Source organism: Falco naumanni, chromosome 14 (genome assembly GCF_017639655.2).
Source record: "Falco naumanni isolate bFalNau1 chromosome 14, bFalNau1.pat, whole genome shotgun sequence".
Taxonomy (NCBI): Eukaryota; Metazoa; Chordata; class Aves; order Falconiformes; family Falconidae; genus Falco; species Falco naumanni.
This window is the reverse complement of record NC_054067.1, coordinates 7796454-7823882: the sequence shown is the minus strand read 5'-3', so window position 1 is coordinate 7823882 and position 27429 is coordinate 7796454. Positions and strand designations below refer to the sequence as shown.

At 40.8% G+C, this 27429-nt stretch overlaps 1 protein-coding gene across 8 annotated transcripts in view; it reads right to left on the bottom strand.

Annotated features, from left to right (window-relative positions):
• Positions 1–2588: 2588 nt before the first annotated feature.
• The window catches only part of KIAA1210 (KIAA1210 ortholog), a 46013-nt gene continuing 21172 nt past the window's right edge, over positions 2589–27429 (bottom strand). For 6 of the 8 annotated variants that reach the window (XM_040614785.1, XM_040614788.1, XM_040614790.1 and 3 more), the window contains 10 exons: positions 27051–27219; positions 22002–22131; positions 19320–19478; positions 18214–18279; positions 14182–14394; positions 12962–13064; positions 10272–11864; positions 9363–9514; positions 8576–8681; positions 2589–4808 (listed from right to left, as the gene is read on the bottom strand). In XM_040614785.1, coding sequence (XP_040470719.1) covers positions 4636–4808; positions 8576–8681; positions 9363–9514; positions 10272–11864; positions 12962–13064; positions 14182–14394; positions 18214–18279; positions 19320–19478; positions 22002–22131; positions 27051–27219 — 2864 coding nt within the window. In that variant the 3' untranslated portion in view covers positions 2589–4635. Of the gene's footprint in view, positions 4809–5419; positions 7437–8575; positions 8682–9362; positions 9515–10271; positions 11865–12961; positions 13065–14181; positions 14395–18213; positions 18280–19319; positions 19479–22001; positions 22132–27050; positions 27220–27429 lie in introns of those variants that run through there. The other 2 variants (XM_040614791.1, XM_040614787.1) reach the window with 2 other exon arrangements.

The window sequence follows — 27429 nt, the reverse complement described above, 5'->3', positions numbered from 1 at the left end:
TTAATACCTTTCCTTGGGCTCAGACATCCCACTACAGAAGAGTAATTTGAATTGTAGCTTCCCACTCCAAGCCTTTTGTGTTTCAACTTGAACTGTCATTTTTCCTTAGTCATTCACCTTGATCCAGCCATGATCCTTCATCCATCCAGCTGGAAATACCTGAACAACCTTTTTGTTCTGGGCAGATGCATGGGTTTGTGTTCCAAATTCAGAATTTACTGTTTATTTCACCTGCTTACTTCCATAAAAGACATTAAAAAATATTTGCAATGAAAAACAGAGGTTTCAGTCAACCTCTGCAACAATAACTAACCTACACCGTAATAACAATAGCCTGTAACAAATATTGGCACTTTGGGTACAATCCTTCCTGACAGCATGTAAGAGAGAGAATGCAACAACTACAGCCAGGAAGAAATCAAGATCAAAATCCTAAACAGATGCTCAGATTCCCCCAATACAAAAGGTTCCGCATCATAATTACTAACATTTGGGTGACAGTTGAGAAGACAAGATTGTCAAATCTCATAACCAGGATAAATCTCTAACAAAAAGGTAGGCAGGCTAACACACACTAGAGGGAAAGACAGAGAGAGATGTTTGCCTTATTTATTAGGCTGCTAATCACATCTCTCATTACCAGTATCCTTCAGATGTATCACCTTCCAGCAGCAGTTCTTAAGGACAAAGTATCTTCACAGGCTAGTATCTTTCCTGTATTGATCTCAAAAGCACTTAACAGAGCAGGTGGCACAAGCTCAGGAATTACAGCTTTTATAAGCTGAGAACTTCTACTGTAATACTTCCAAAAAAATTGCATTTAACATTTTAGGCTACAACACTTAAAAAGACATGATGTAATACTAGTTAGAGGGGCCCCTCTCTATCCAAACCTTCTAACACAGAAAGGGCTAATGTTTAGTGTTTGAGTATGGTTCGTTTCCCTCACTGTTCTAACACTTTCCTTCTAAGTACAGTAATTGAAATAAGTATTGGTTCCTCAGTTATATCTGAATTTTAGAATATATTCTTTGAGGTATTTAAGGAGATGTGTACACAAGATCCTCATAATAAAAGTGTTGTCAGAGTTGTGCTAGAGCAGAAGTGTGTAGCTGTGGAAATTTTGAGGGTTTTTTCCCCTCTTTGAAACTGACTCATTCCCTCTTGTCCACAAACCCTCTTAATTACAAGTACATTCTCAGCTGGATAATAACCTAACAGATTGTCTTTTAGCCCAAGTCTTTACAGCTCACTGTTACAGCAAAAGGAACCTTCATAGTCTACAGCTAGGTGCACGTCAAATTGCTGTTTGTCCCTAATCTCTTCTGTAAAATCATCAGATTCTACAGCTGGCTGGGATGAAGATCAACCTCTAGCCGGTCAGCAGTTGTTCTAAGCAGTAGAGTTGAAATGCCAAACTGCAGTGCTCTTTTTAGACAGGTTCATACATCTCCCCACATGGCCCCACTGCAGGACTGCACTCATCATGTAATCTACCTTTCCCCATCATTGTCATCTCCAGTTCTCAGGGGCTTCTTGTAACAATAAGATAAAGTTTTTTTTCCCATACTTTATAGCTCCAAAACCTCCATCAAATCACAAACAGAAATACCCCTCTCTTTCAGACCTCTCTGCATTAATGGAATAATGCTCAATTCTCTGCATTAATGAAAACCTCCATCCTCCTTACTGTAACGGCGCACATGTAAATGCACACTGAAATCTGCTTTCTGGAACACTGAGAACGCAGGGGTTCTGTGCTCCCCGAGGATGGCACTGGCACCCTCTGCTGTCACACAGCAGCACCAAAGTCAGCTGAAACCCGTCGCTGTACTGTGCACAAGGAATTTCAGGGACAGCTTTTTACATCCTCCGCTAAAGATCCTGAGCCATAAAAACTCACAGTGACATTCTGCGATGAACTCTGCACTTCAAGACAGCTTATTTTCAAAGACAGCGGCTGTGTCTAGAAATAATCACCCAAAATGAGCTTATTATATTAGTTATTTACACTGACCAAACACCTAAAAACTCCACTAGGAGAACAGGAAATTAATGCCACGCTAACAAAGCTACCAACTTCTATAAATACATCAATAATTCACTAATATTTCAATGTTTATGTTAAAACCCATCTTCTAAACTCTTGTGATCATATGAGACTGTTTTGATTTTTTTTCTCTACATGCTTTTTGTTCTTAGTTGCAGAGAAAAACTTGAAAACATTAATTTCTGAAATCCAGAAGGCAAATAAGTTCCAACTGTAACATCACATGATTCTCATGTGGTTTTCTTCTCTTTTAAAGCAACCCCAAAATGTCTTACAGCAGCTGGTTAGCAATACCAAAACACATTCAAACACGGCTTCCTGCGACCAGAAGTGCTAACCTTCAAGTCAACCTTGTACTGAAGGAGAAATAACTCCAGAACACAAGGAGAGCCATCAGCACTCTGGTGATGCTTTATACTTTTAAATAGCTAGTTTTAGAAAAGTTCATTAGTCTGACCAGCTGTGTTGATCAGTCCTAGGCCACACAAAATCCTCTCAAAACAAGATCTATGCAGTATATCCGTATATAGAGTCTACATTGACCAAAGACCTCTCTTTATTTTTTCCTTCATGAACGAGGGCCATTTATCACTCTTCCCAGGAATTATAACATCATCACTAACAACAGCATTTAATCATAAAACAAATAAGGGAATGGAATACAAAACAGGTTCCTTCAAGACAAGGATTACAAAAACATATATACATACCAAACATAAAAGACAGAAACAATATTAAGATCAAAAGCCAACACAAGGAAAGAGAGATTATAGTATCATTTGCAGTACTTTGGGTGAAGGATCACAATCCACACTAATAAAAAGAGGAGAGTTTGCTGAATATAGAAATCGCAGGTATTTTACACCAGGTCAGTAAGCTTGTGATGGGACAGCAGCTGTACAAAACTTCAGGAATCGAAGCTGAGTATGTTCATTTACATTACACTTAAAAGTTTCAGAGAAATACAAATGTTTCGGTGCTTTGTAAGAGAAGATATGCTTCCTAAGATAGAGAAAAGCAAGTAGTAAAACAGGCGTGAATTACCAAGCCAATGTGAAGCTCTTACTCTTTCTGGTGTTAATATAAAATACACAGCATCTCTAGCTTCAGTCAGCCTACTTGGGTGAGTAAGTCTTCACCTATATTAAAAAAAAATCACAGTCTAGGTCCTAATAAATACTGTTTTCAAATTGCAAGAGCTACATGTTAAATACAGGCCAAGACTGGAAGATTAAAGTTTTGCTTCAGCTGACCTGAAACCAAATTTTTTATTTTGTAGTTAATTCTACCAACAGGTAATATTTTCCTTAAAAATACCTACCAACTTTTCAGCTAAAAACTGTCCAACAGCCAAGTCAGCCTTCAAATTTTGCACTGACTGTAAACAAAAACTACATAAATGTACAATGCTGCCGAAACTGAAAAGGACTGGTAAGCACCGCTGCCACTTAACCCACTAACATAATTTTACAAAGCTTCTTTTTCAAATGACTGCTTCCTTCAAAGTCAACAGCACAACTTCCATCAACTTAAGTGACTGCAATGCCAGGCCCTGAGAGAAAAATCCCTTCCCAGCTGCACATTCTTAGACCAATATTGAGTTACTGGTTAAAGACTGATGCAGCAAGGAGGAAAGCAGATGCCCCTTTTATCACTAGTAATAATACAACTGACTAAACCCATATCCACATGAACACGGAGAGTAGAGTGGCACTTGTTGAAAACAAGATGCCATCTTTTAGGTAGCCAACAGTTCCCATCCCCAACATCTCTTTAAGAGAGACAATTGGCTGAGGAATCTCACAAACAAAAAATCACCATTTGCCATAATTAAATAAGGGTTGGGGTTTTAGGGTTTTTTTGGTAGAATGGCCAAATCATCCCAGATTTCAAAAGGTGTAACCAAAAGCATAGAATATGCTAGAGTGTGGTGATTTTCCAGTGCATGGGAGAGAACAGGTGTGGTTCTGGGCCATTCCAGCTGGCATCAATGAGCAAAGCACAAGACCCACAGTGTTGTGACTTCAAAACATCCAGGAACCAGAATTCCTCCAACTCCTACTGCTGTTCAGATCTTATAGCTATCAAAAACCAAATCCATTAACAATCAGAAGCAAAGTCAGACTGCCCATCCCAGAGCATTAAAGAAGCATGATGATACCAATGCCCACAAGTCATGACGTGTCAGTGCCCAGCATTGTATCTATTCTATAGCAAACATTAATTTCTTAGCCAAAATCACATTGCACAAAATACTGTATAGTCTGTGGAAACTTTAAAAACATATTCTGCAAGGGAAATGTTTCAAAAGCCTGAAGCATGTCTTCTTAGAACATCACTGTCAGATGTGTAAAGATATAACAAATCCATCAAGTTTTCCTAGCATTTGGTAGTAGGAAATGCTCAGCTTCCTAATACTTCCAATTAAGCCTGTGATGGCATTTCTTCATTATGTATTTACATACAACAGTCTGATCAAAAGTTTTAAGGCTCTTATTTCTCAAAAAAATGGTCACAGTAAATAAGAGATTAAATGGAGTTAACACAGCTATTGGCAACACAAAGAAGGATGCTCATGACATTTGCTATTGTACAATCTGGGGCATTTCACTCCATGCTTTGGCTTTCTTCTTGGCCAGGGATAGCCATGGTGGTTCAGCAGGGCTGCATGGTGTCATTGGCAGGTTAGAGGAGTGTCTGGCTTCCTTTTCAACAGCAGGAATCACAGATGCTTCCTGAGCAATAGGTCCAACTTTACCTGCCAAGAACAAGATATCCATCACTCATCAGAAGCCTAGAGAGTTAAGAACTCAACGTCTGCCAATAGTATTTCCTTCTCTCTAAAGCAATTGTTATACAGCCTGGAATATTTGTGACTCAAAAATAAGTCAGAGGAGTTGTTAAACTGGGTATTGCTAGCACTATCTGGTCCAGCTACAGTAACAGCAAGGACTAGCTATTGCGATGGAAGAACTGATACTGAACTGTTAGTGAATAATCTGCCCATAGAAGAATCTTCTTGGTCCCAACAGCAAGTGTCTAAGCCCTGATAAACGAAGAAGTTCTTCAAAATTCTTCAAGCATGTGGAGACTATAGCCCCAGGTATTTTTATCATTCATATTCTTGGCTAACACATTTCTTAATCTTTTCAAACTCTTAATTTCCATGACAGTGCACAGCAAGGAGTTCCACAGGCTTATTCTGCTCTGTGAGTGCAAGAAAGTCTAGAAATAAGACTCCTGAGTATGCAGGAAAATGGAAACAAAATATCTGCAGGGAAAATATCACCCCAGGCTTGCTTCAGGGTTGAAAGTGACTGGTATATGTTTTTCAACACTGAGAAGTCTTAAGGATTCTTTTTCTTTTTCAGTCTTCACTGTTGGCACAAATATTGCTCCAGCAATATCATTAAAAACTAGGTAGGGATCAAACCAGTACTTTATGCTCTTGGGCTTGTAAGCCAAGAAAGTGGGATTCTGACGCGGCTAGGTGTTCCTCTTCACGTAGCCTAACACAAGCCTGTCATTCTCACAAAGGATGGAGGAATACAGGTAACACTCCTTGTATGGCTTTGAGTTACTATTTAGAAAAGGCCTCCTCCATCCACCTTGTTTGAAAATTTTCAAGATTAATGGCTTCAAACAGACAGCCTGGAACGGGACTTCAGAGAATGCAACTCTGAATAGACGCAGTTCTCATTTCTGAAGACATGGTTCACAAGTTTTTCAACGTCATGCTCTCTTCATCCATTTCAACCCAGGCAGTACTTCACTTCTGTGTCTAAGTCAAACTGAGAAAATTCACACTTTTTCTCATACTTGATTAGTCTGTGTGTGGCATGTGGCAGGCACGATGCGGCTACTGTGCTCCAGCACAAGAACAGAGGCCACATGGGGACTTAAGCAATGTTAAGTACAAGAAGCTTGATCTTGCTTGCACTGAATTCAATAGAAAATGTCCATTAGTTCCATCAGTGAAACTCCTGAGCAAAGTCAAAGAAGTTTCTTATCTCCACTCAGGAGGTCTCTGGTCTTTAAAAACCCTGGCTCATTGGTAGTTCTTGCAGGAGGCAAGCTATACTTAGGAATACTGTAGAAAGTATACAATTCATTAAAAACAGGGTGCGGTTCTACGTACACAGGTCATTTTTCAGAAGTACCTAAGAATTTAAGTGTTGCTGAAATTTTTGTTTTCAAAATTAATTTTAATGTTTTGGGAGACTTCCTTCTTTATAATAAACAAAAGCAACAATAAAGCCCTTTGCATGCTCTCAACAGCACAAGGTAAAAACGAAACCTGAAAATGGTGGCTCATGCCTATTTGAGGGAAGATAGGTTCTGGAACAAACCCACCATACTTAGGACGAAGTGGGAGAGAGAAAAGGCAAGCCAAGTAATCTTTCCTTGGTTATGACATGGTCTGCCACACAGCAGTAACAAAACAGTCACAGTCAGTGAAGTAAGAATCTGATTGCTTGGAATTCTCTTCCAAACTTAGCTGACCTTGAGCTGTCCTGGCTCTTGCAGTTGTGTGCAGGATGTATGTATTGCACAGAAAACCTCAACCATCTGTCAAGAAAACCACTAACAGTTAACATAAGCCAAAAAGCACGATCCAAATTAATAACTCTTTTGGATACTAAATCTACATCCTTTCCACCACCAGCATCTTCAGCTAGACAAATGGCTGGTTGTGCTAATGGGAACCAAACCAGAGAAGAGGAGAGTTTACATTTGGGGTTCCCAGTTTTCTACTTCTGTGCTTACAGTGCTGAACATTTCCTAAACAATAGGGCATGGCTTTCTGAGCAGTAGAGAAGCAGTGTTTTCCTTAACCATCAGCACTGGTCAGAGCTCTTTGTGATATTCAAGGAGTGGAAGACTACAATATGACTATAAATGCTATCCCTGGAGGGGAGGAAACAGTCATTGGATGTCAGGAAACCAGGCCAATTCTTGGGAAGAGGTGATGCAGAAAAAACTGTAATTCTGCTGCAAGGACCGCAAGTGGTGTAAGTTCTAGTAAACAAGTAGCAAAGTACTTTGCAGAGTTCTGAATTTTAACTGATGCAGAGTTCTGAATTTTAACTGATGCAGAGTTCTGAATTTTAACTGAAGGCTGCTGGGATTCCATGGTTTAGATGATTTCAACACACAGAAATCCAGTCTGCTTGTGCCAGCATTTCAAATTAAGACCTTCTAATCTGAGCAAAAAATCTCAGACTCTTTACATTTCATCTCTCACTTTGTACCTAAAACCGTAAGACAAAGCTGGCCTGTAACAGAATCCTTTTAAAAAACTATTGTATCTTAATCACACACACAGTTAGCTGGCAACTGACATCAGAGCCTCTGTGTTGGTGCACATCTTCAGCTGGTCAGCTACCTGTAGTAAGGGAGAAATCCTATTTTGTAGGACCCGTAGATTCAAAACTGGGTAACATCTCTATAAAGAGCTACCATAGGGAGCAGGCACAGAGGTAACCCTAATATCTCTAATATAACATTTCTGGATGCTGGTGCATTATAAGGGCAAAGTGGCCAGGTGCATGCACTCTCTCTAGACAGTATCTCTTACTGACAGTGTCAGCAACCTGAAACAGAAAAGCCACTGCTCTGACACAATGGGGCATTTCTTATCTTCTTAGGCAGTATCTGAAATCAATAGCTTTCAGCTAGCACAATATGCTTTTAGAGCTAAAGAACCAGCTTATCTATATCTAGCTGGAGCGTGTCTCTGAGGTTTGGCACCACACTGAGTAAGCAGGGAGGGATATGCTGCAGCCCAGCAGTAGCCTTGGAAGAGGTATGTGAGTCACGATGTCTGAGTCACACTCTCCCCCGGCATCTGTCTTACAGAGAATCACAGCTGAGAAACACAGCTAACAGGCAGGAGAGGGGCCATGCAGCCTCTGTGCTCACCTGAGGGGGGAACTGCCTCTGCCTACATTATTCTTGATACATGTTTATCTATTAAACACATCCCACAATGGCAACTGAACACGCTCTGCAGGCAACCTATGCTATTCTGCGCTTCACCACTTTTATTGTTGGAAAGTATTTCCTAATGTTGAAGCTAAACCTCCCTGGGTGCATTTTAAGCTCACACAGGCCATAAAGACTAGTCTTGTCCCCTGCAGCAAATTAAGCTGTCTTCTCTAAACTCCACTCCCATCAGTAATTCCTGGCTGACTAGAGGTCTAGAAGACCTGACCTTTTTTGCTGCTCTCTCCTGGACTCTTTCCAACTTCAACCACTAATCTTTAGTACTGACCTTTGCCAGTAATAAATAACCATACAATTTATATGTCATTCCACGAACTGGCAGTGGAGATAAAAGTTCCTCACTTGCTTTCTCTGTTAAGTAAGCAAGCCAAAGCGTTGACTTATATGCAAACTATAGTCTGAACAAGCTTTACATAAAGTATGCTGATTATCAAAAAAGTAGTTATCTCCCCCTCCATTACCTGTCACCCACACCACTTAGTGGTGTAAACTATGTAAAGATACAAAGAAAGAGAGTACCTGCTGCAGCAGACACAGTGGTCTTTGTCTGCGTTTTTCTGTCCTGAGAGTTCAAGCTGGAAGGCATATTCTTCTTCAATATGTTCTCACTAGCACAGATCCCTTGCTACAAAAGGAGGAGAGAAAATAATGCAACTAAGAAACCCGCTGGCCACTGGCACTCATAAAGCTCCCCCTGGCAACATCTCTAAGCCTGACTGTGGAAATGCAGCAAGAGCCAGACCAGGGTGGCTGGGGACATCCTGTGGGAGAGAGGGAGAAGGCAAGAAGGATGACAGCTGCTACAAATACAGGGTTACTTCACGTGCACGCAAGGTATCTTTCTCTCTTACAGACAGAGAATTGAGGAACTTGCCCAAGCTGCACAAAAAACTTGTGCAAGCATGAGTGGAAAAGTCAAACTTTGAGTACACAGTCTCCAGAGCATAGCAGTGAATGCAGCCTATAGGTCACTAATATTGAGGAAGCTAATGCAATTCAAAGTAGCTCTTGGGCTACAAAAGTACATTCTGGGCAATAGGCAAGCTCTGAAAAGGTTCAGGTTTGAGTAGTGCAAAGGAACATATAGGAAGATCCAGCTCTGAAACTAATCACTGTGACAGCGTACATGTGTTTGCTCACTTGCATCATTTCTGTCTCAATACATTTGAGAGGCCAGTCTTTAAAACCTCTCTCCAAATAGTGCTCACAATATACCTCCCATGAAGACGATACTGAGTAGTTTGCAAAAGTACCCAGGCAATCTGGTGCACGATTCACAGCCATGCAAAATTACTTGGTACTCTACCTCCTCTTGATCCACTTTGGTCATAGCTTTGTCTTCAGCTTTATGTTCTTTGGCAAGAGGGTGATCCTGGAAACCCTTTTGTTTTAGTTTTGCCATGGAGACCCAAGCTGGTTCAGAGGAAGCTGTTTCCAAATGTGGAGAGGAGACTTTTTCTACAAAAGAAGCATTTTTGAAGTAAAGAAGGGATTTTTAGGTCAAGTCTGTCTAAAGCTAGTGTTTTTTGTTTTAAATCCTTCAGCATCTGTAATACCCTTTGAACACTGCAGAGATAAAATTACCTTCCCTGATGATTTTGTCCTTGGCAATAACTGTTTTCTGTTTATTCTGGAGTTTTTGACCTGACTCTGCTTCCGTTTAAGTCAATGGCAAAACTCCCACAGAGACCACTGTGAACCGGATTTTGCCTTTGAAACAACATCCTTACATTGCAGATTAAATGAGCATGATAACCATTATTTTTTCATGTAGGCCATTAAATACAGGCTGCCTTTTCACTTTTTAAATATTTTAAATGAAGTGATTGTAGAAAAAAATCACACCTAATGCAACTCCTAGTTAAGGTTTTAGCTGCTGCAGTCTGGAAAATTAACTACAAAACAGCAGCAAGTTTTAAAAAGCTGTGTTAAAACTCCAACTATATGCGCAAGTAGGTCATACCAGAAATCTTTCAGAGGCCCTTAAGCTATTACTCTGTTGTTATTCTTGCTGGAACACACCCTTCATTAAGATAAGCCAAGAATTCTCTTGACTGGCCAAGTCATCAAGCCAATTAAATTATAGTGCTGACAAACTCAAGGCTGAATTTGGTCCTTGTCAAGAGGACTTTTATCTTTTGTTTTCCATTCTGCCAAGGTTCTTACATGACCACTGTTATTTACAATGTCTGGGTAAAAATACAGCATAAAATACCTGAAGGTTTATGACCATTTTGCTTCTTTGCCACTTCTTCTGATCTTGTCTTGGGAGAATTTTTGTCTTCTAGGAGATCTGGTTTTTTAACAAACGATTTTGGGCTGATAGGAAAGCACGGAGGTGGCTTCCCAGTGCCCACCGATTTCTGATCCTCCTTAACTGAAGCAGAAGCAGCAACAGGAACAGCTGAGGGGATCAACTTTGGAGATTCGGCACGGCTTTCACTCTGGTATTTGAGTAAAGAAGACGTTCTCCTTAGTCTGACCCCAAATGGGTTTTCAACATTTTGTGCTTCATGGTCAGTCCACTCCACAGAAGTCAAATGAAAATCATTGTCCTTACAATCTCGATCAAATCTACCCGAGCTGTTTTTTGCCGATTCCTGGATGACTACATCAAAACGTGTGTGTTCTTTCATCATACTTTCAAACAACTCTGGTCTTATAGGGGACGTTGGGGAACTTCTGGTATAGGAATCTTCCTTTGAATTTGAACCCCCTGAAAGAGATCTTTGCCATGCTGGTGCAATGGTAAATCTGACTGGTTTAGCAGAAGCAGTCTTCCGTGGAGTTTTAACATTTTCATCTGAAGATGGACTGTCTTCCACTGTTTTTCTGTGAGAAGCTGTACTGCTTATCTGGTACTCCTTACTGTCATCAGCGGAAGAGATATTACTCTTCAAGCCAGCCAAACTGGAAGAGGCAAGACATCCAATGGAAAGTTTTTCAGAAATATTTGAGGTGTTGGCCTGTTGACTGCCTTGGTTACCCTTCGAAACAGGAACAGTTTCTGCTTTAAAACATACTTCCAATTTACTGGGAGGTAGCATGCAACCTGCTTCCAAGATAAATGCAGCAGTGTCTATTAATCTTTCTGCATTGCCTTTGGATGACTGAAATTCCATTCTTTCACAAGTTTCTTTGTCATTTCTTCTTACTGAGCTGTTTTCAGGCTTCAAAACAGCTACCGTCTTGATGTCAGAAGACTCTGAATCAATTACCACAATCTGTGAAGGGCCTGGCGCAGTACCTGAGACAATGTGGTTGGACTGATTCTCAATAGTACCCAAGCAGGCTTCTACTTTGCCAATAAACAGTAGATCCCCCTTTTCCTGGTCTTTAATGTTTGGGTCCACAGAATTTACTGAGGACCTTTGTGTAACCTCTGCCAACATATCCTTGCCCTCTGTTTCCACACCATTGCTAAACAAGTCAGCTGCTACTATGTCTGGAAACACAACAGCTTCTACTCCAATTTGTTGTGATTCTGGAAGTGTAGATACTTCAGTATTGTTGTTTTGCTGATGTAATGTCAATTCATCAGCAGACTCATCTGAACAGTGTGACATTTTTGCACTGTGGTGCTCCTCCATGCTCACTGGAGAAGACTCAGGTTTCAGAAGGGGTGCAGCTGCTTTATAGTGATGGTCCATGCTGGGGAGGCATGTATCCTCTTGCAGCAAAGCACACGAGTCTTCTGCCACAAGTGTGGAATCATGAGAGTCACGGGCAGCATCAGTGGGACTTCTTACACCTTTTGTCTCCATAGGATCACCTCCCTTTGCACAATATCCCACCTGGGCTGATAATCCTGTATTAAACAGAGGAAAAGAGTGTGCACTTAAAGGTTACCATACAAGCACCATCTGCATCAGTAATTCATTCCAGTTAGTGCAGTCATTTAGCACACATTCCTCAGGTGTCAGCACCATTGCCTGATAAATAAGGCTGTCGAAAGTGTATTTAGAAATGGGCTGTCCAAGTGAGGAGACTATAAAGTTTTTAGTTCAAACATATCTAATCCCAGGAATGACTGAAAGTTGTTGTCTGCTTAAGTGTACCAAATCAGTTGCTCTTCAGTTCTTTTCTGTGCATAGCCCTAGCTGTAAGACTACCAGCCAGATTTCCCTAGACATTTCTTCATGTGTGCGCCTAGAGCAGCTGTCTAGAATGATCTGGAGGATTTTCTGTATTTCAGCAGAACATCTTAGCATCAGGTAGCTCTTCCTCCTGCAGCTCCAGCAGGGCTGCTGAACATCTGGATAGCTTAGATGTGTCTGCACACACAGTAACTCTGATGTGTGACAGCATCAGGTCCTGAGTCTGCCCTGACAACAAGGTGTCAACATTCCCACTACACTATAGCCTTATCATCAGCCAGTGCATTTGTAATGCAGTGTTAAAGAGAAAAGTCTTCAGTGCTGTTCTGGAGAAATTTCATTTGTTTTTAGAATTTAAAGATACAACTGTGTTACCACTGGCAATTAACTACTATTCACATGATAAGAGGGGAGGTGGCAAAGGAAGATATAGTAAACACAAGCCAATTAAAGTCACCTTACACACATAACAGATATAATGCTGAGGTTAACATTTTTCTGAGTATCACAGAACTCAGATCCCCAGTCAACGAGCTCTAGCCAACTGTGTAGCACACAGGTACTTCTGAACATGCAGCTTTCACCTCATGTATTTTTCAGTGCTGCTCTCAAAGCTCACCATTCAGCACCACTGCGTTGAGTGGAGTACATGACTTTTCCATCATAACACTTCAACAGCCAGGACTGGTTTTATGATATAAAACCAAAAGATGCCTAGTTTGAAAGGACTTACAATGCAAATAGGTCCTGTCAGCTTTATAGGGAAGAGTTCACGGACCCAAAGTAGCAATACATAAGTCTTCATTACCTTCCCAATCACTTTTATGCTGGTCATTCGCAAGTAATTCTGTCGAATTTCCCTTCTTTTCTGGAGTTGCAGGAAGACATGCTTCACTTTCCAGCTCTTCCACCTAATGATGTGCAGTAATATCTTTTAATTAAAGAATAATGCACAAAAAATGTATTTTATACACACACATGTTTATGAATACTCAGAACATAGACACAAACACCCCATCCTGTAATTTACCAACACTGTGGGTAATGTACTGTTTCAGTTAAGAACCTAGAAATCATTCATGTTTAAAATGTCAAATGCAGCCCACTGATGTCTCTTGAATCTGAAACATTCTGGGATTGACATATTCTGAGTGAACAAGTACATTTTTAAGACATCACCAAAGCTAACTGGTGGCATAGAACAGACCAAGCCATTGAGAAGAGACATTATCACCACTTCTGGTACCTCTGATTGACTCTCCACAATTAGCTTTTCTTCAGCAGTTGCACCAGCTGCAGCACAAAGAATATCCAGCAAAGATGTCATAAGGCCCAAGTTTCAAGGAAACCTCATTCTATATTACACTCATCCTGAATTCCCCTGTCAGTCTCCTCTCGACCTTTCTCAGGGCAGTGCACTTCTAAGTCCAGGACAGATTTTTGTGCATGATTCTCTGATGGAGAGGTGAACATGCAGTAGAGAAGCATAACTCCTTATTTCTGTTATGCTCCAGATCAATAACCTTTTCAGTCTGGTGAACTTCACCTTCACAATGTGTTTCCTAAAAGCCAGGATGAGAAGCATCTCATCCTAATTTCCCACATGCAGAGCTACATTCCTTCCCAAAGTCCTTCAGTCTTTCCTTTGACAAACAAAGAATAAATTTAAAGCTAATCTGAAATAGTTTGTAGAAACAGATTTAAGCTTATTTAAAACTGAAAACTAGGTTTTCAAACAACAGAAATGCTTTTACAAGTGAAGTGTAACCCACAAACTTTTTGGCTAAATAATGAAAAACCAAAGCTGCACTTTTCTTTAGCTCCCATGATATTGAAGTTTTCTGAGTCTTTCTTTGGTTGGTTGGTTGCTGGATAATAGGTGGCTTCCCATTTTCCAATGGAAGATTAAAAAATAAAAAAAGTAAAGGAATGTGGATAGGAAAGAAGAAGAAATAAATATTAAAGTAACAGTTAAAAATTCATATCCACTTCCTTCTGCGCAGTGATTCTTCCCCAGAAAACACTTACCTGGTGAGTTTGCTGATTCTTGTTGGTAAAGCCCTTCTGTTTCCGTGGGTTTATGGCAATCCTGTGCCTGGCGGCTGAGGTGTCCAGGCAGCCAAGGGGACTGGCAGGGATGGTGAAGTCAACAGGAAGGCAGCTGCTGCCCCGAGAGCTGGGGGCCCCCAGAGTGGCGGAGGATGAAGGACTGATGGGCCTGGAGGAAGCTCCAGAAGGTATCTGTAAAACACAAACACGTCACTATACGTTTTGTTTGGCTTCCCCACATCTCTGAAACAATTCCTTGCCTAGCTCATTCCACTTCAGAAGCCTGAAATGGCTGTATTTCTGGACATAAATCCTCACTTTAAAATGCATGTCTAATGTCGTCTCTGCATAGAAATTACTCAGTTCTGTGTGTTCAGCTGTATGTTACACAAAAGTGAGAAATTCCTGTCTCTGCCTCTCCCACAGTAAGAGCCTCAGCTTATCCCCCTCCCAGTTCTTAACCGGAAAACCATTTGCAATATATGTATACACCAGCAGGAGACACTGGTGCAGTTTTTATAGCTGCTTTTTCATCCCAACAATGTGACACATTGCAGGAGTACATTATTAAAAAGCCACAAAAGTAGCAGGGATGCTTGCTCCTCATTATCTGTATTTCTAAGAAAGTTACTAAAGCCACTTTGCTCTTTTAATATCCACTCTCCCAGGAAAATCAAATGCTCCTCTCCAACAAGTATCCCAGAACCATCTTCCAGACAGTGATGCGGATCTCACCCTTGCAGCAATGCTGCTCTGGGGATCTAAACAGCAGTAACCTTAAGTTATGCTATGAAAAATAATGGGTTAACATAATTGTTTGTAGAGGGACCCCTAAACGTGCAGTTTGGTTCGTTGTGTTACTGCTTTCGAAACATAGACCAGACATTGCAAAATTTCACAGACATGCCAAACAAGCTTCATTCAGTGTAACGTACCTCCTATTCTGGCTTTGGCCATAAAGCTAGGTGAAACACAGCCATTTAACTGCACTTGGCATTCAGATTTTAGTTTTATTTAGGCTTAGGATATAACACAGCATTTAAAACATGTACGGTGATGAAGTTTTAAATATAATGAAAATATCTTCCCATCTGAGCTACAAAAATTGTCTAGGTACATTGCTTTGTGTTTAAGATAACTAAAAACAACTCCTTTATACTCCATTGAATTTTTTTAGTTCCTAGATCTGAAATAAACCACAGCAGAATGTATTATGACAGATACAGACTCTTCTCATGAAAAATTTACACACTATGAAAGACAGAAAGAAGAACACAGCTAGCAAATAAGCTAATTACTGTTATAATTCTACAAGATTAATGATAAACCTGGAAGGATCATAAGAACTTACAAAAACAGTAACACTGTTACTCATTTCTACATACAAGTTCTTCTGCCTTTCAATTATAAAATGACAGTTGTGCTTATTTAATATAAAAACACCAGCAGCTGAGCTACTGCTGTACACAAACAGCAAATTCCCTACTCCACTGAGGATTCAGGTATTTTTGTCTCTGCACACTGACAGTTGGTAACTTCTCTCAAGGACAGCGCAGCAGACACAAGATTTCCACATCAGTGTTTAAGTGTAAGATAGATTTGGTGTTTGTTGGTTATTGGGCAGATGCAGGAGCCTGCACAAGGAGAATGCTGCAGCTAGAAGACCCATTTCCTGAAAAGTGTTTGTGCCAGCCCCACGAGCTGAGAACCTGCTTTGGTTTTAATCAGTCCTGGTTGAAGATGCCAACAAGGAAGTTACATTTCCATAAAGGTTATCTGGAAAAGGCAGGGTAATGCTGGCTAATGTCTCTGCGAAGTCACTTGTGGCTTGTTTTGAGTGATAGCCTCACATTTAGCTTTAGATTAGCCAGAAAGTAGGTCTTCATAGATGTGGAAAGCGCTGAGAAGTCACACGCATAACACAGCAGTGTTTCACGCAGAGGTGACAGCAGCATGAAGCTCTTGGAAATCCCAGTGAAGCAGCACAGGGAAAAGAAATGAATTAACCATCATCTGCAGCAAGATCCATGCAATGGTAAAATGTAAACTACTACACTGTGTGTAACTTCAGATTGCTTAGGCTCAAATCCTCTTTTTCCTTTACTATATTCCTGCACAACACTGTTAAATGGAATAACTGGTGTAGATTTCTTGGTGCTTTTCACAATTGTCCTCATCTTTGGGATGAGATTTTTCAGTTTATAATTTGTGTTCTGCTAGCTCAAATGCTGGTATTACATAGTTTCAAACGCTACTGCAAAAAATGATGATTATTTAGGAAAAGGGTTTTATTTCATTTAACATCTTGGCAAGATTTCTGCTAAGCCAGGCTCCTGACTAAGAAAAGTATTTGGGTAAAGGAACATACATGATACTATAAAGAAGCTAGCCAGATTCCTAGTGAGTTTGGAAGAAAAAGGAAGACACTTTAAGTGGGGAATCCTGTGCAATACAGAAGAGAGAAAAAATTTTTCTCCTGTCACTGCCTTTCTTTCTTGTAAGAGATGAGGCTGTAACACTGAAAGGGCTCAAAAGCTTCAGAACTGGATAGAAAAGGGCTTTTTGCACTGTAAGGAAAAACAGAATGTAGGCTTACAAAAATGGAGCATTTTATTCAAAATATAAGACAGGAGATAAGTTAATAAAATGTACATTGAAGTAAAGATAAAATATATAAAAGAAATTACTAAAAATAATTACGTTCCAAGTTACCTAGATCACTTGGGCCTCTAAAGTGGTGTGACTAGTAATCTGCTATGAGGGGGAGACATTGCTTTATCTTTCTATCCCTAAAGGAAAAGATCTAGGAATAACTGAGCAGGAGAGTGTCTAATCTCAACCACAGATAGGAAAGTTGAGCTAGCCTTGCACAAAGGTTGCTCTCTTCCTTCTCAAAGGCTGGCCAAAGAGAGAGGGAAAGGGAAAGCTTCCTTAGCAGTGGGACTGGCACTAACTGACCCTCAAGGTCCTTCCCTGGCTGCTTAAGACCTTCTTAATCTGGGAGGAATCTTCTACACACCCTGCTACCTCCCCTTTACGTGTGGGCTAGTCTCAGTTTCACAAAGGGTTAGATTTTGTTCTCTCTGGTGAGCTTTTCAAACAGGGATTTTGTATGGAAGACTGCAAAGCTTGGGCTAAAAAGACCTGTAGCTGTTCTGGACCCGTAATTATTCCCCTTCTCAGCTCTGTGGCAGATTACCTTGCTAGACAAGGACTATTCCATGAACCAATCAGCTCTACCAGAGCGGCAGCTGCCATTGTCACTGGCATTTGAGGACCTCATTGGCATAACTGTGGTCTGACTAGTCTTTTAGACATTATATTAACACTGGAGAAAGGCAATACAAGCAAATCTTGCAGGCTTGTCTTGAAAGCGTGAGATGGGCAGGAACTAATTAAGCTTCAAGCGGCAGGGACAGACTGTAAATTTTTCCAAGCTGGTCAAGGTTTAGACTGTGTTGGTCTGACAGGAGAACCTGATGCTTCTGATGGTCACTTATCATCCAAAGAAAACTGCAAATTAACACAGACCTTTTCCTGTATAGTACATGGTGTCAGAAAGGGCTGATACTGCAATTATTTCCCATGATAAGAGATGCAGCGCACTGCCTACAAGCCACTGCTGATGGGCAGGTGTTTAAATTAGACTACGGCTGTTGTTGGGTATTGGGGCTCTGGGACATGGAAATGGAACTGAAGTGCTTTGCCTTCTTCAATTTTCTGTTGTATAAGTTTACAGATTCATACTGTGTCACAAAGCTGACTATGCTCTTCACACAAACCACTTACCAGTAGATTTCTGCCTCTACCTGGTTCTTATTCAAAACTCTGAGAGAGGTATATTTTCAGTATCATTTGCATCACTCTGGAGTGTTTATGAATTGTTTGCTAGGATACACTGTACCCAGAACAGATTTAAAAAAAAAAAAAAATTGTAATTGTACTGGGTCCATACAGACACCACATATGCTGTCTCAGGAAAGTTTATTAGCAGGAAAAGTAGCTATTTACCTGTTCATCTTCACTGTCTGTCCCGCCTAAACTCAAAGAGCTATGACGCTGAACAGGGTTGGAGGACTGTGGGATAAAATAAGGAAGAGGGTAAGTCAAGGAAAGTATCACATTGAATTATCTGGGACTGGATAGCCAGTGCTAATTATGAGAAAACACAAAAGGAAAGATAAAGGAAGGGTCACCGAGTCCCTGCCTCATAGAGTAAGTTTCATTTGTTCACTGGGGATCAAACAGAAAGCAGGGGAGCTTTATCTTGCTTATGAGATATGCCATGAAGGTTGACCGCGTGAGGCGAAGTTATTTTGGCTTATTGTTTTAAGATATTCAAATTTACAAATGCTCACATGTTCACTCAAATCCAAAATCATGCATCTGCTGTGAGAAGGCAATTCTTAAGATAATCCAAACTCCCTCTGAGTCCCACCAAGACCCATTGTCCTCACTTACAGCATTGTCACTTTCCTGTCAATACAACTAATATTGCCCTAGTTTTGAGCTATTTCATTCTAAAACCAGTAATTGTTTAAGATTCTTTTGCAGTCCCCATTATTTTTGTTTTCCTCACTAGCTTTAAAACACCTAAAAGTTCTTTCCATTTCACAGGTGCAGGAAACTGCCAATCTCTCCAGCTCTTTGAAGCTGGAAAACGGAAAGTTTGTTCGTGCAGCGTAAGCACCTCAGCTTGTTCTCAGACTGGAAGCAGAACAGTCACAGTAACACAACACTCACCCATAAATAATTGACTTTTTATGCTTTCTGTCATACAGACCTGCCAGGAGAGACTGCCTTGCCCAAAGGCACTGACAGTTGTCATATCAACTGACTTTCTCTCCTCTTCCCCTAATGATTTAGATAACAACCACCCCAGCATTGGTCTACATAAAAGCATAAAAAAAATTGTACTCTGAAAGGGTATTTTTAACGACACTTCCTAAGTAACCCTCATAGTGACAAGTCCACGATCCACCTAGGCAATTTGTTCTAGTTCTGGCTGATCTGTACCATCAGATTTTATCACAAGCAAGCAAAAAGGTCCTCCTGTTCTCCAAATAGATTTTATCTTTTCTGTACAGGTGGTCACTGAAGTGACATAACAATTGTACCTTGCTTGGTGAATCTGTCAGAACTTCATGAAGGGTTGAAATTTCAGGAGGGCTTCTAGGTAAACCATCATCTTCAGAAACAGCACCTGCATCTTCCAGTTTCTTTCCAATTATAACAAGAGGAGGTGATCCAAGTCTGATGTTCGGCTGCAACTGAAGCTGTGGTTGAAAAGAAATTTAGAATATAGACTTTTAATGGCATTATTTATAAAAGACATTTTGGACACTTTTAACCCAGGTGCTTCCATTAGGCATGCAGAATCTATTTGTTAACAAAAATACTTGAAGAAACAGACTGCTTACAGAAAATAGCCATTAATAAAATCTTATGTAGTTATATTCATGAAAGACCCATCATTGGAACTGGCTTTGGTACAAAATTAAAATCACTATCAGTTTTATTCAGTAAGTTACCAAAGACAGAAATTTCACCATTCCAGAAAACTTACAGCAGTTTAACTCAGTTTAAATTTAAAACATTAAAAATTCTAGATTTAAATATTCTTTAAATAATTACATGTATTTGAATGTTCCAAATAGTCACACAAAATTTTGTCAGTCAGCAGTTCTCAACCCCAGGTTTATATGGTCAGCTTTCCTCTACAAAGCCCTTCCAGATATTGAGAGCTTGTCACCACCCTCTACCACACAAGTAGCTGAGTCCCACTTTTTATACAAACACAATTTAATTCAGTTTCTAGTCCATCCTAATGAACTGCTTGTTAATTTTCCCCAGCATCACATCCTGGTCCTGTCTACAGCAAGAATGATAATGGCAGCCAGGAACAACTTTGTTTGTACAGGAGTGTGGGGATTCTTTTCCAAGATTGCACAAAAGAATGCTCTGGCAGGCTCTGACCTTAGAAAAATAAAACAAAGTCTGCAACCTCACAAGCAGCCAGATGTTCTCTCAAACTAAAAAAGTTCAGATCTCAGGAAACACCACTACTAAAATTCTTGGCTTAAGTCTGTCAGCTATGTCAAAGCTGGAACAGAAACAAGGTCTGAAGCAAAACTTTGTCCTTCAACTAAAAATGTCTCGACTGAATATTCCCAAGATAAATATGCAGACCTGGTTTTTTTCTGTTTCTTTGCTTATTAAACCAGACTGGGAAATTCTAGGTCCAAATCTGTGCTTTTCTGCAAGCTATGAATTCATTTATATCTCTGTAAAACAGATCTAAATAGCTGACATTCTTATTCGGCAAGATTCACTTGCAATGTTAATTCCTATGGATCTAACAACCACGCAGGGTAGCACAATGTTACCCTTTAATCCACCAGTCTCCCATTTCAAACAGCTTTCTCACTCTCTTACCCACAACAGAGAAGTATCACTGATACCAGCTGCAAAAAGAGCTGCAAAAGCAGGACAAACTGATGACAAACTGCACAAAGATTGCAATATATGGGCAAAACAAGACATAAGACATACCTGTGCACTTCACGGGAAAGAAAATAGAAAGTCAGTTTGCTTTTCTCTCTTTTCACAACTTCCCATCTTTGATTTATTAAATTTATTACATGCAGACAGCAAAGTGTTGTGGGGAAAACTCTGAATCTACAGTCTGTCTTCTACTGGTAGAAGTTAATTTACATTGCTAAGAAAGTAACAGCTTTTATTAGTGCTTGGCTTTTATTCTGGCAAGAGTCAAGCTCACAGAAAAAGGCTGTCTTTTATGGCTATAAAAATAGTGCTGGTGGTATTGTATTAACACACAGGATGATGGACGGATGAAGAGAGGGCACAGTAGACTAGAGATAGCATGAAAAGAGCTTTTTTTCCCTGACAAAGTTCTGTCATATATAAACATGATTTCTCCTGCTACTCCTATTGTTATGCAAAAAATACCCTGAATTGAAGCTTAGCCTATTTTGCAGTCTTATGGAGGAACAAGTCCCTCTGTGCATCTTCTGTTACTTAACATGTGATGCAACTGGGTTTTGCAACATGAAGCTCACGCTGAGCAAAGGAAGAATTTCAATGGCTTTTGGCTGCTTTATCAACAGTTTGTTTTCAGACTCTGGAAAAACCTTAAACTTTTATCTCAATGCTCTGAGCTGGGCTGTTATTTAAATGTAATTAATATAACCAACAGTTGATAAGGGAGCTGTCAGCGAGGGTTCAGTATGTGCTTTGGAAGACGGAAATGACCCAGCAGAATACAGTATCCTTTGCTGGCAGAGATCGGAAGAATAACGATATAAATAAAGCTGTCACTAAGATTGCCCTGACATATTCATCATCCCACACATTTACATAGCTGCTGGTGCTAGCTAGTGAAAACAACATAGCCAGAAACTGCCAAAAAGAATAATATATAAAGAATAACAGTGCAAGGGACATGCTATAGAATAAATAAATGGCCTTAACCCAAAAGCAGTAGCTATGAAGTTCAGAATGGAAATCCCATTGGAAGAGGAAATGCTCATTAATGAAAGTTTCCAAGAGTCCATGAGCTGGATTCATGTCACACACTGAGACGTGGGCAAGGCTGAAAGCACTGGGACTGCTCAAAGATGTAGCTTCCAAGAGGCAGAATAGGTCCAAAAGTAGTGAATCTGGCTTTGGACACTTTAGTCAACAAAGTCTTAAGGCACACAGCAGAGGAATCAAGCAACAGTTTCCTAGGAGAGAGCTAATACAGAGCAGCACCGTTAATGAGGGGGCAGTGTCCTCACCTGCAAAGCTTTCACTCTTCCAGGAATGTTTTCCTGAGACAACATGTCACCCGCCACATTCCCTGGTGCAGACTCAAAAATGAAGACGCTGTCATGGGACAAGGCTTTGTTTCCCATGCTTCCTTTGGGCCTGGGAAAGAAGGAAGAGTGGTCAGTGCACTGGGTACAGCCCTCCAACACTCCCCTGCACTACTTCACCAGGGCAGAAGGATCATAAGGATGCCAGGGTGGGATGCATCTCACTTAACTTCAGATCTGTGCATGTTAACTGCCTAAGGTAGTCACTGCTAGCTCCTTTTATACTCAGGAGGGAGGAAAACCCACTTTTTAGGATGCTGATCTAATGCAGGTGTTGAGCATCTGCATTGAACACACAGGTCAGTTTATGTGGACTAGGGAGGGAATCCAGGGTGATTAGGTCAGATACTGGGATCTAGTTGGATGTATGCCACCTTGAAAGATGTCTACAGCACAGAGGAGGGCAACATGAGTCCCCTGCCCTCCTTTGGTGGCAACGTGCCTAGCATGAGACATTCAGGATACAACCTTTGCAGCCTGGTGTGTGTCATACCTGCCAGAGATCGTGGATTATCTTTCCCCTTCCTGCAAATGCAGGCAGAAAATGTAATTCCGCTAATTAACAAACAAGTCAAATCCTCTCAGGTCCAGCAATTAAAACAGTTCCATTCACCTGCATCATGAACGTCACCAGATCCTAAGCATATTAAAAAATGTAGAGGGGACAAGAGTCCATGGCCATAGTTACATACCTGTACGTGGTCAAGTTAAAGTACCCAGGTTAAGATATTCCTGCTCACTGGGTTAAGATATATGCTCACTGGGTGTTCAGCCAAGTGAAGCACTGATGAGTTCCCACAACAGCTGTTAACTGAGTTGTAATCAATTAAGATTGATTGGGGCTGGGCTATTAAGTTTTGCAGGGCAAATTATGCACTTGGGTGGCACAACAAGGCAGGCTCCAAATCTTTTATTCACCAAGTTCCACCAGCATAGGCAAACACTGTTTCTACATTACTTTGTCCAAAAGACCACAAGGATGGCCTCTACCAGGATCTTATTCTAGAATTTAACTGGAAAACAACAGAGAATACTCTCATGTTGTTGACCACCAGCCTCGTAACTCACAAGCTACAAGGATTCTTTCGCTCAACTGCCATGCAGGCAATGTTCATTGCCTCTGAAAGTTTTAACGTGGGTAACGGGATGGTTAGGAACAGAACTTTCACAAGAAAAATCCAGTAAGGCTAACATTCTTCTGCAAGGAAAGCAACTAGAAGAGGTCTCTGCTGTTTGCCTAACCCCAGATTCTCTCTTTATTTAGAAGAAAGCCCTGAAAGACTGTGAACTTTTGTAAGGTAAATACACCATGTAAAAAAACCCAAAAAGTTACTTTTTTTTTTTTTTTTTTTTTTTCCTCCTGCATTTCCCTTCTTTACATCTCCAGAGACAACACCTCCTTTGTCTGCTTGACTAATCCTCCTGTTGCCCCAAAGGTACAGTCAATCTGTATACAGTTATACCAAGTCTCACAGTAGGGCAAAACAGTTTTTCTCTGTGTTTATGTTGTGTTGAAGACAATCTGAACTCTTGCCCTCACAGCACAGGTCAGTTCATGCTTTCTCCTGGTGTATGTAATAGTTAATGCCTGTGTTAGTTTATAGGACAGCAGTTCTACACACAACTAAGGCACTTGCCTTATTTCACCACTAAAATGAATGAAGTCATCCCATCTTTTTGTGTGTTTGATTTTTGAGTCTTTTTCAGGATGAAAGACACTCTATATGGGCAAGACATAATTTTACTGCATTCAGAAAGACAGTGTCATGCAACTTTTTTTTACTGTAATGTATATTCATTATTAGTTGGCATATTTTATTTACTATACATGTGCATTAGGATGTATTAACCTTCTTAACTGGGGATTTCCTCACTTCCTTTACTTGGAATTCTTTAGCAAGAAGAGCTGAGGCTTCCTTATTTTTGAGGCTGCCAGTACAAGATCTGCTTCTTTTTTTCTCCCTCTGCTCATGTTTCATATGTGTTTGCAGGCAAATTACTGTATTTTCTTTTGGCAGTCACAAAAAGAGCACTGGATTAAATATAGAATTAACTGCGGCTTTAGTATAGATGAATCTCTTATGTGCAAATATACATTCACGTGTAATTCCAGGCAGTGTATTCATATTTGCACTGAAGTTAAAGATGCACTGTTAGCTAAACCCCCAGATGTTTTAGCCATTGTATCTCCACAGTGGTTTCCCTATACAAATGCTCATGTGTATCAAACACTCGAGCTAGCAAGACTGAGGAAATGATGGGACTCAACAGCCAGCAATAAAGCCACTCCTAAACTCCTCATGGTCTGTGCTATCTTCCACTTCTTCCTGCTGCAACCCCACGCCTTTTATTAGTGTTTGAAGTAAGGGGAAGAAAGGTGACACAATTCCTTCAGGCAGCCACCCTCTCAAAAACGACTGCAGCCTGCCAAAGCAGTGAGTGTTCATTACAAAGACCAGGACAATTTTACATGTTGTCCCAGCAGTTTTTCCTGCTCAAAGCTTTTTAACTGGATTAAGACTATTTGGGACCCAATTTTCCGCTATGTAAGGTCTTTTATCCCTTTGATGATACAGAAAAGCAGTCATGCTTTAACTTTGCCATCCAGGTTTTCCTATTTCCATTCAAAACTCATGCCTCTTGGAAGATAAAGAGGCAGTGGCACATAATGCTCCCTTCCCCTTCACAGATGCATAATCCTATTGATTCCTTACAGCACCCTGACATCTAGACACATCCCTTTGGTTGTTACAAGAAGCCTTTGGCACATCTGGGGGTTTGGTCTCTGGTTAGTATTCTGAGAAGTTAAATTTTAAGAAGATTACATGGTGTATTGGGTTTGCATGGCCAAGTTTTGGTAGTGGGGGGCTGGAGGGGTGGTTTCTGTGAGAAGCTGCCAGAAGCTTCCCCCATGATTTGCCCCTGATGGTCATTGGTGAGTGATCTCCCTGCCCTTATCTCAACTCATGAGACTCATTCTATTTTCTCTCCCCTGTTCAGCTGAGGAGGGGAGTGATAGAGCAGCTTTGGTGGGCACCTGGTGTCCAGCCAGGGTCAAACCACCACACACAGTTTAAAAAGAAAAAAAAAAAAAAAAGAAAGATAAAAAAAAAAAGGAAGGAAAAAGCAAAGCAGTGCTTCTGCCTCAAGAACAAACAAACAGCAGCACTGTTCTAGGATTGGTTTTGAAATTCTGCATGCCAGAAATTGCAAAGCTCAGGGTCCTGCTATAAAACTTTCACAAGCTGCATTTCCACTCGCTTTCAGGATCAGGTTTTCCAATGGATTGTGTAGTTCAGTCTCTCTAGGTACTTACAAAGCATGCTTATGCCATGCAGGGTCTGGACATGATAGGGTTTTCAAGTAGCACAAACACATGCTCTAATTTTTTTGGATAGTCCATCTGATCCTATCTCTAAGGGAAAAAACAGAAGGGTTTTACTCAATTCCTGATTTCTGATCTTGGAAAACAGTTCATTATCACTGGAGGGTAGTGCTGAGGTAAACAGCAAATGGACTTTAAGTACTTGGTTAAGGGCAAGAGAAAGAGTTCGCAGTCATGCTGCCTCTGGAGCAGACAGTTGATTTTTAAGCCAGATCCCTCCTATGGGCTGGCGGAGTAAGCTCAGCTGTTCCTAAACTTTTGACTGGGTTAGCTGAGTCAGTCTAATTCCCTTACTCCAGGGGACTGGTTGTGTGGTCACTTACTCTGTCGCTGTTATGCTAACAAACAAAATAGAGAGACTGTTGTTTCATTCCCAGATAATTTCCATGATGCGTTACATAAACACAACAGAAGAGAGTTGGGAAAGGTGGGGAAAGGAGGAACAGGCACACATGAGAAAGTAACATCTATAAGCTGTTCCACCAAAAGAAATGCAGTGTCCAGCTCTACCAAATACCTTCTTTGGTGATACCAAGCATTTGGCAGCAATGCTGATTTCAGCATGTCCCACCCCAGTCACCTATTCATGCCCTTTGCCAGTGTCACCCATTCAATGTCTTCTCCAAAAGAACACTGCAAACCATAGGATGTGGCTGGTGTTTTGTCACACCTTGTTAGTCTGCAGCTCCACAGCCCAAGGCCTAGGGTAATCCAAAGGCAGGCCTAGCTGAGTAGCTAGCAGGGGAGTACGAGGAGGGTGGGGAGATGGAAAACAGCCAAATTATAGGTTGCCAGATACTGGTCCATGACACCCCTGGTGAGAACCATAACCATGTTCAGAGGGTTGTCCCACCCCAGATTCAGTTCGAGACATGCAAGGGAAGTGTTGTATAGGTTGATGGTCTAGGGTTATCAGTGAAGCAGTGTTAGCAGTTCAAGTGTTTGTTTTACACTAACTGAAAAAAGGGTAAGTTTCGGAACTAACATCATTCAGGGTTGTGAAAATTGCTCTGGGCACTCCTTAAGGACTTGCAAACCTCACCTTATGTGCACAGCCCTTCAAGGGTAGCTGACACAAAACTAGAGGCCTTCAGTTGTTATCTATACCTAAACTGCTATGTAAGAAAGTTAAAGCAGCAATCTCATACTGATAATACACCAAAAATATTTCTTTCCTTTTACCTCAGCCATGACAGAGGGCACTGATGCTAAAGAACAGCAACTCAACTTCACACGTATTCTCTGTACTAGCACTACCCAATCATCATCCTCTTGTAAAGCTGCTGATCGGACCTTCCAGGACAGATTTCAGACACTAAAACCAATCAAAACAATCTGGGCTATCTGCAGTTCTAGACTAAGAGATTGGATCACCCTGCCCCTGGCTGCCCTCCCCCTCCTTTCCTGGCTGGCTTTTGAAGCACTAGCAAAGAAAGAGGAAATTCCCGGAATTCCTTCATCAGCATTAGGGCTTGTTTTGTACAAACTTGGACAGAGGTTGCTCCTAAGGGGCCAACTCACGCTTTCATCCTACTGCTGTGAGAGGTCTGCTTTTATTTATTTATTTTCCTTCCCCGCCAGCTTACCCAGCCTCCTTTGGTGAATGAAGTGCAGTAGTGTCGAGCACAGAGATGCTGACATCGCTGCTGGACTGGCAAGGTTTTAAATTACTCTCACCCCTGGGAGGTGGAGGGTCTTTCCTTTTCTTCTTGGCAAAGAAGTTCTTGAAAGTCTGAAATTTGGATTTTTTCTTTCCTGCAACATGAGAAAAATGAAAATTTATGGAAGTTGGAGGTGTTGCTTAGATTGGAGAATGTTATCTCTTAAATTCTAGAGGAAGCCTCAAAGCTAGAGCAGCCCATTCAGTTTTAGTCGGCTCCTTTGTAAATAATTCAGTGGTGGAGTCCAGTGAAAGGTGAAGCTGCAGTTCTTACGTTTGCTGCCTATAAAGCAACACTGGCATTA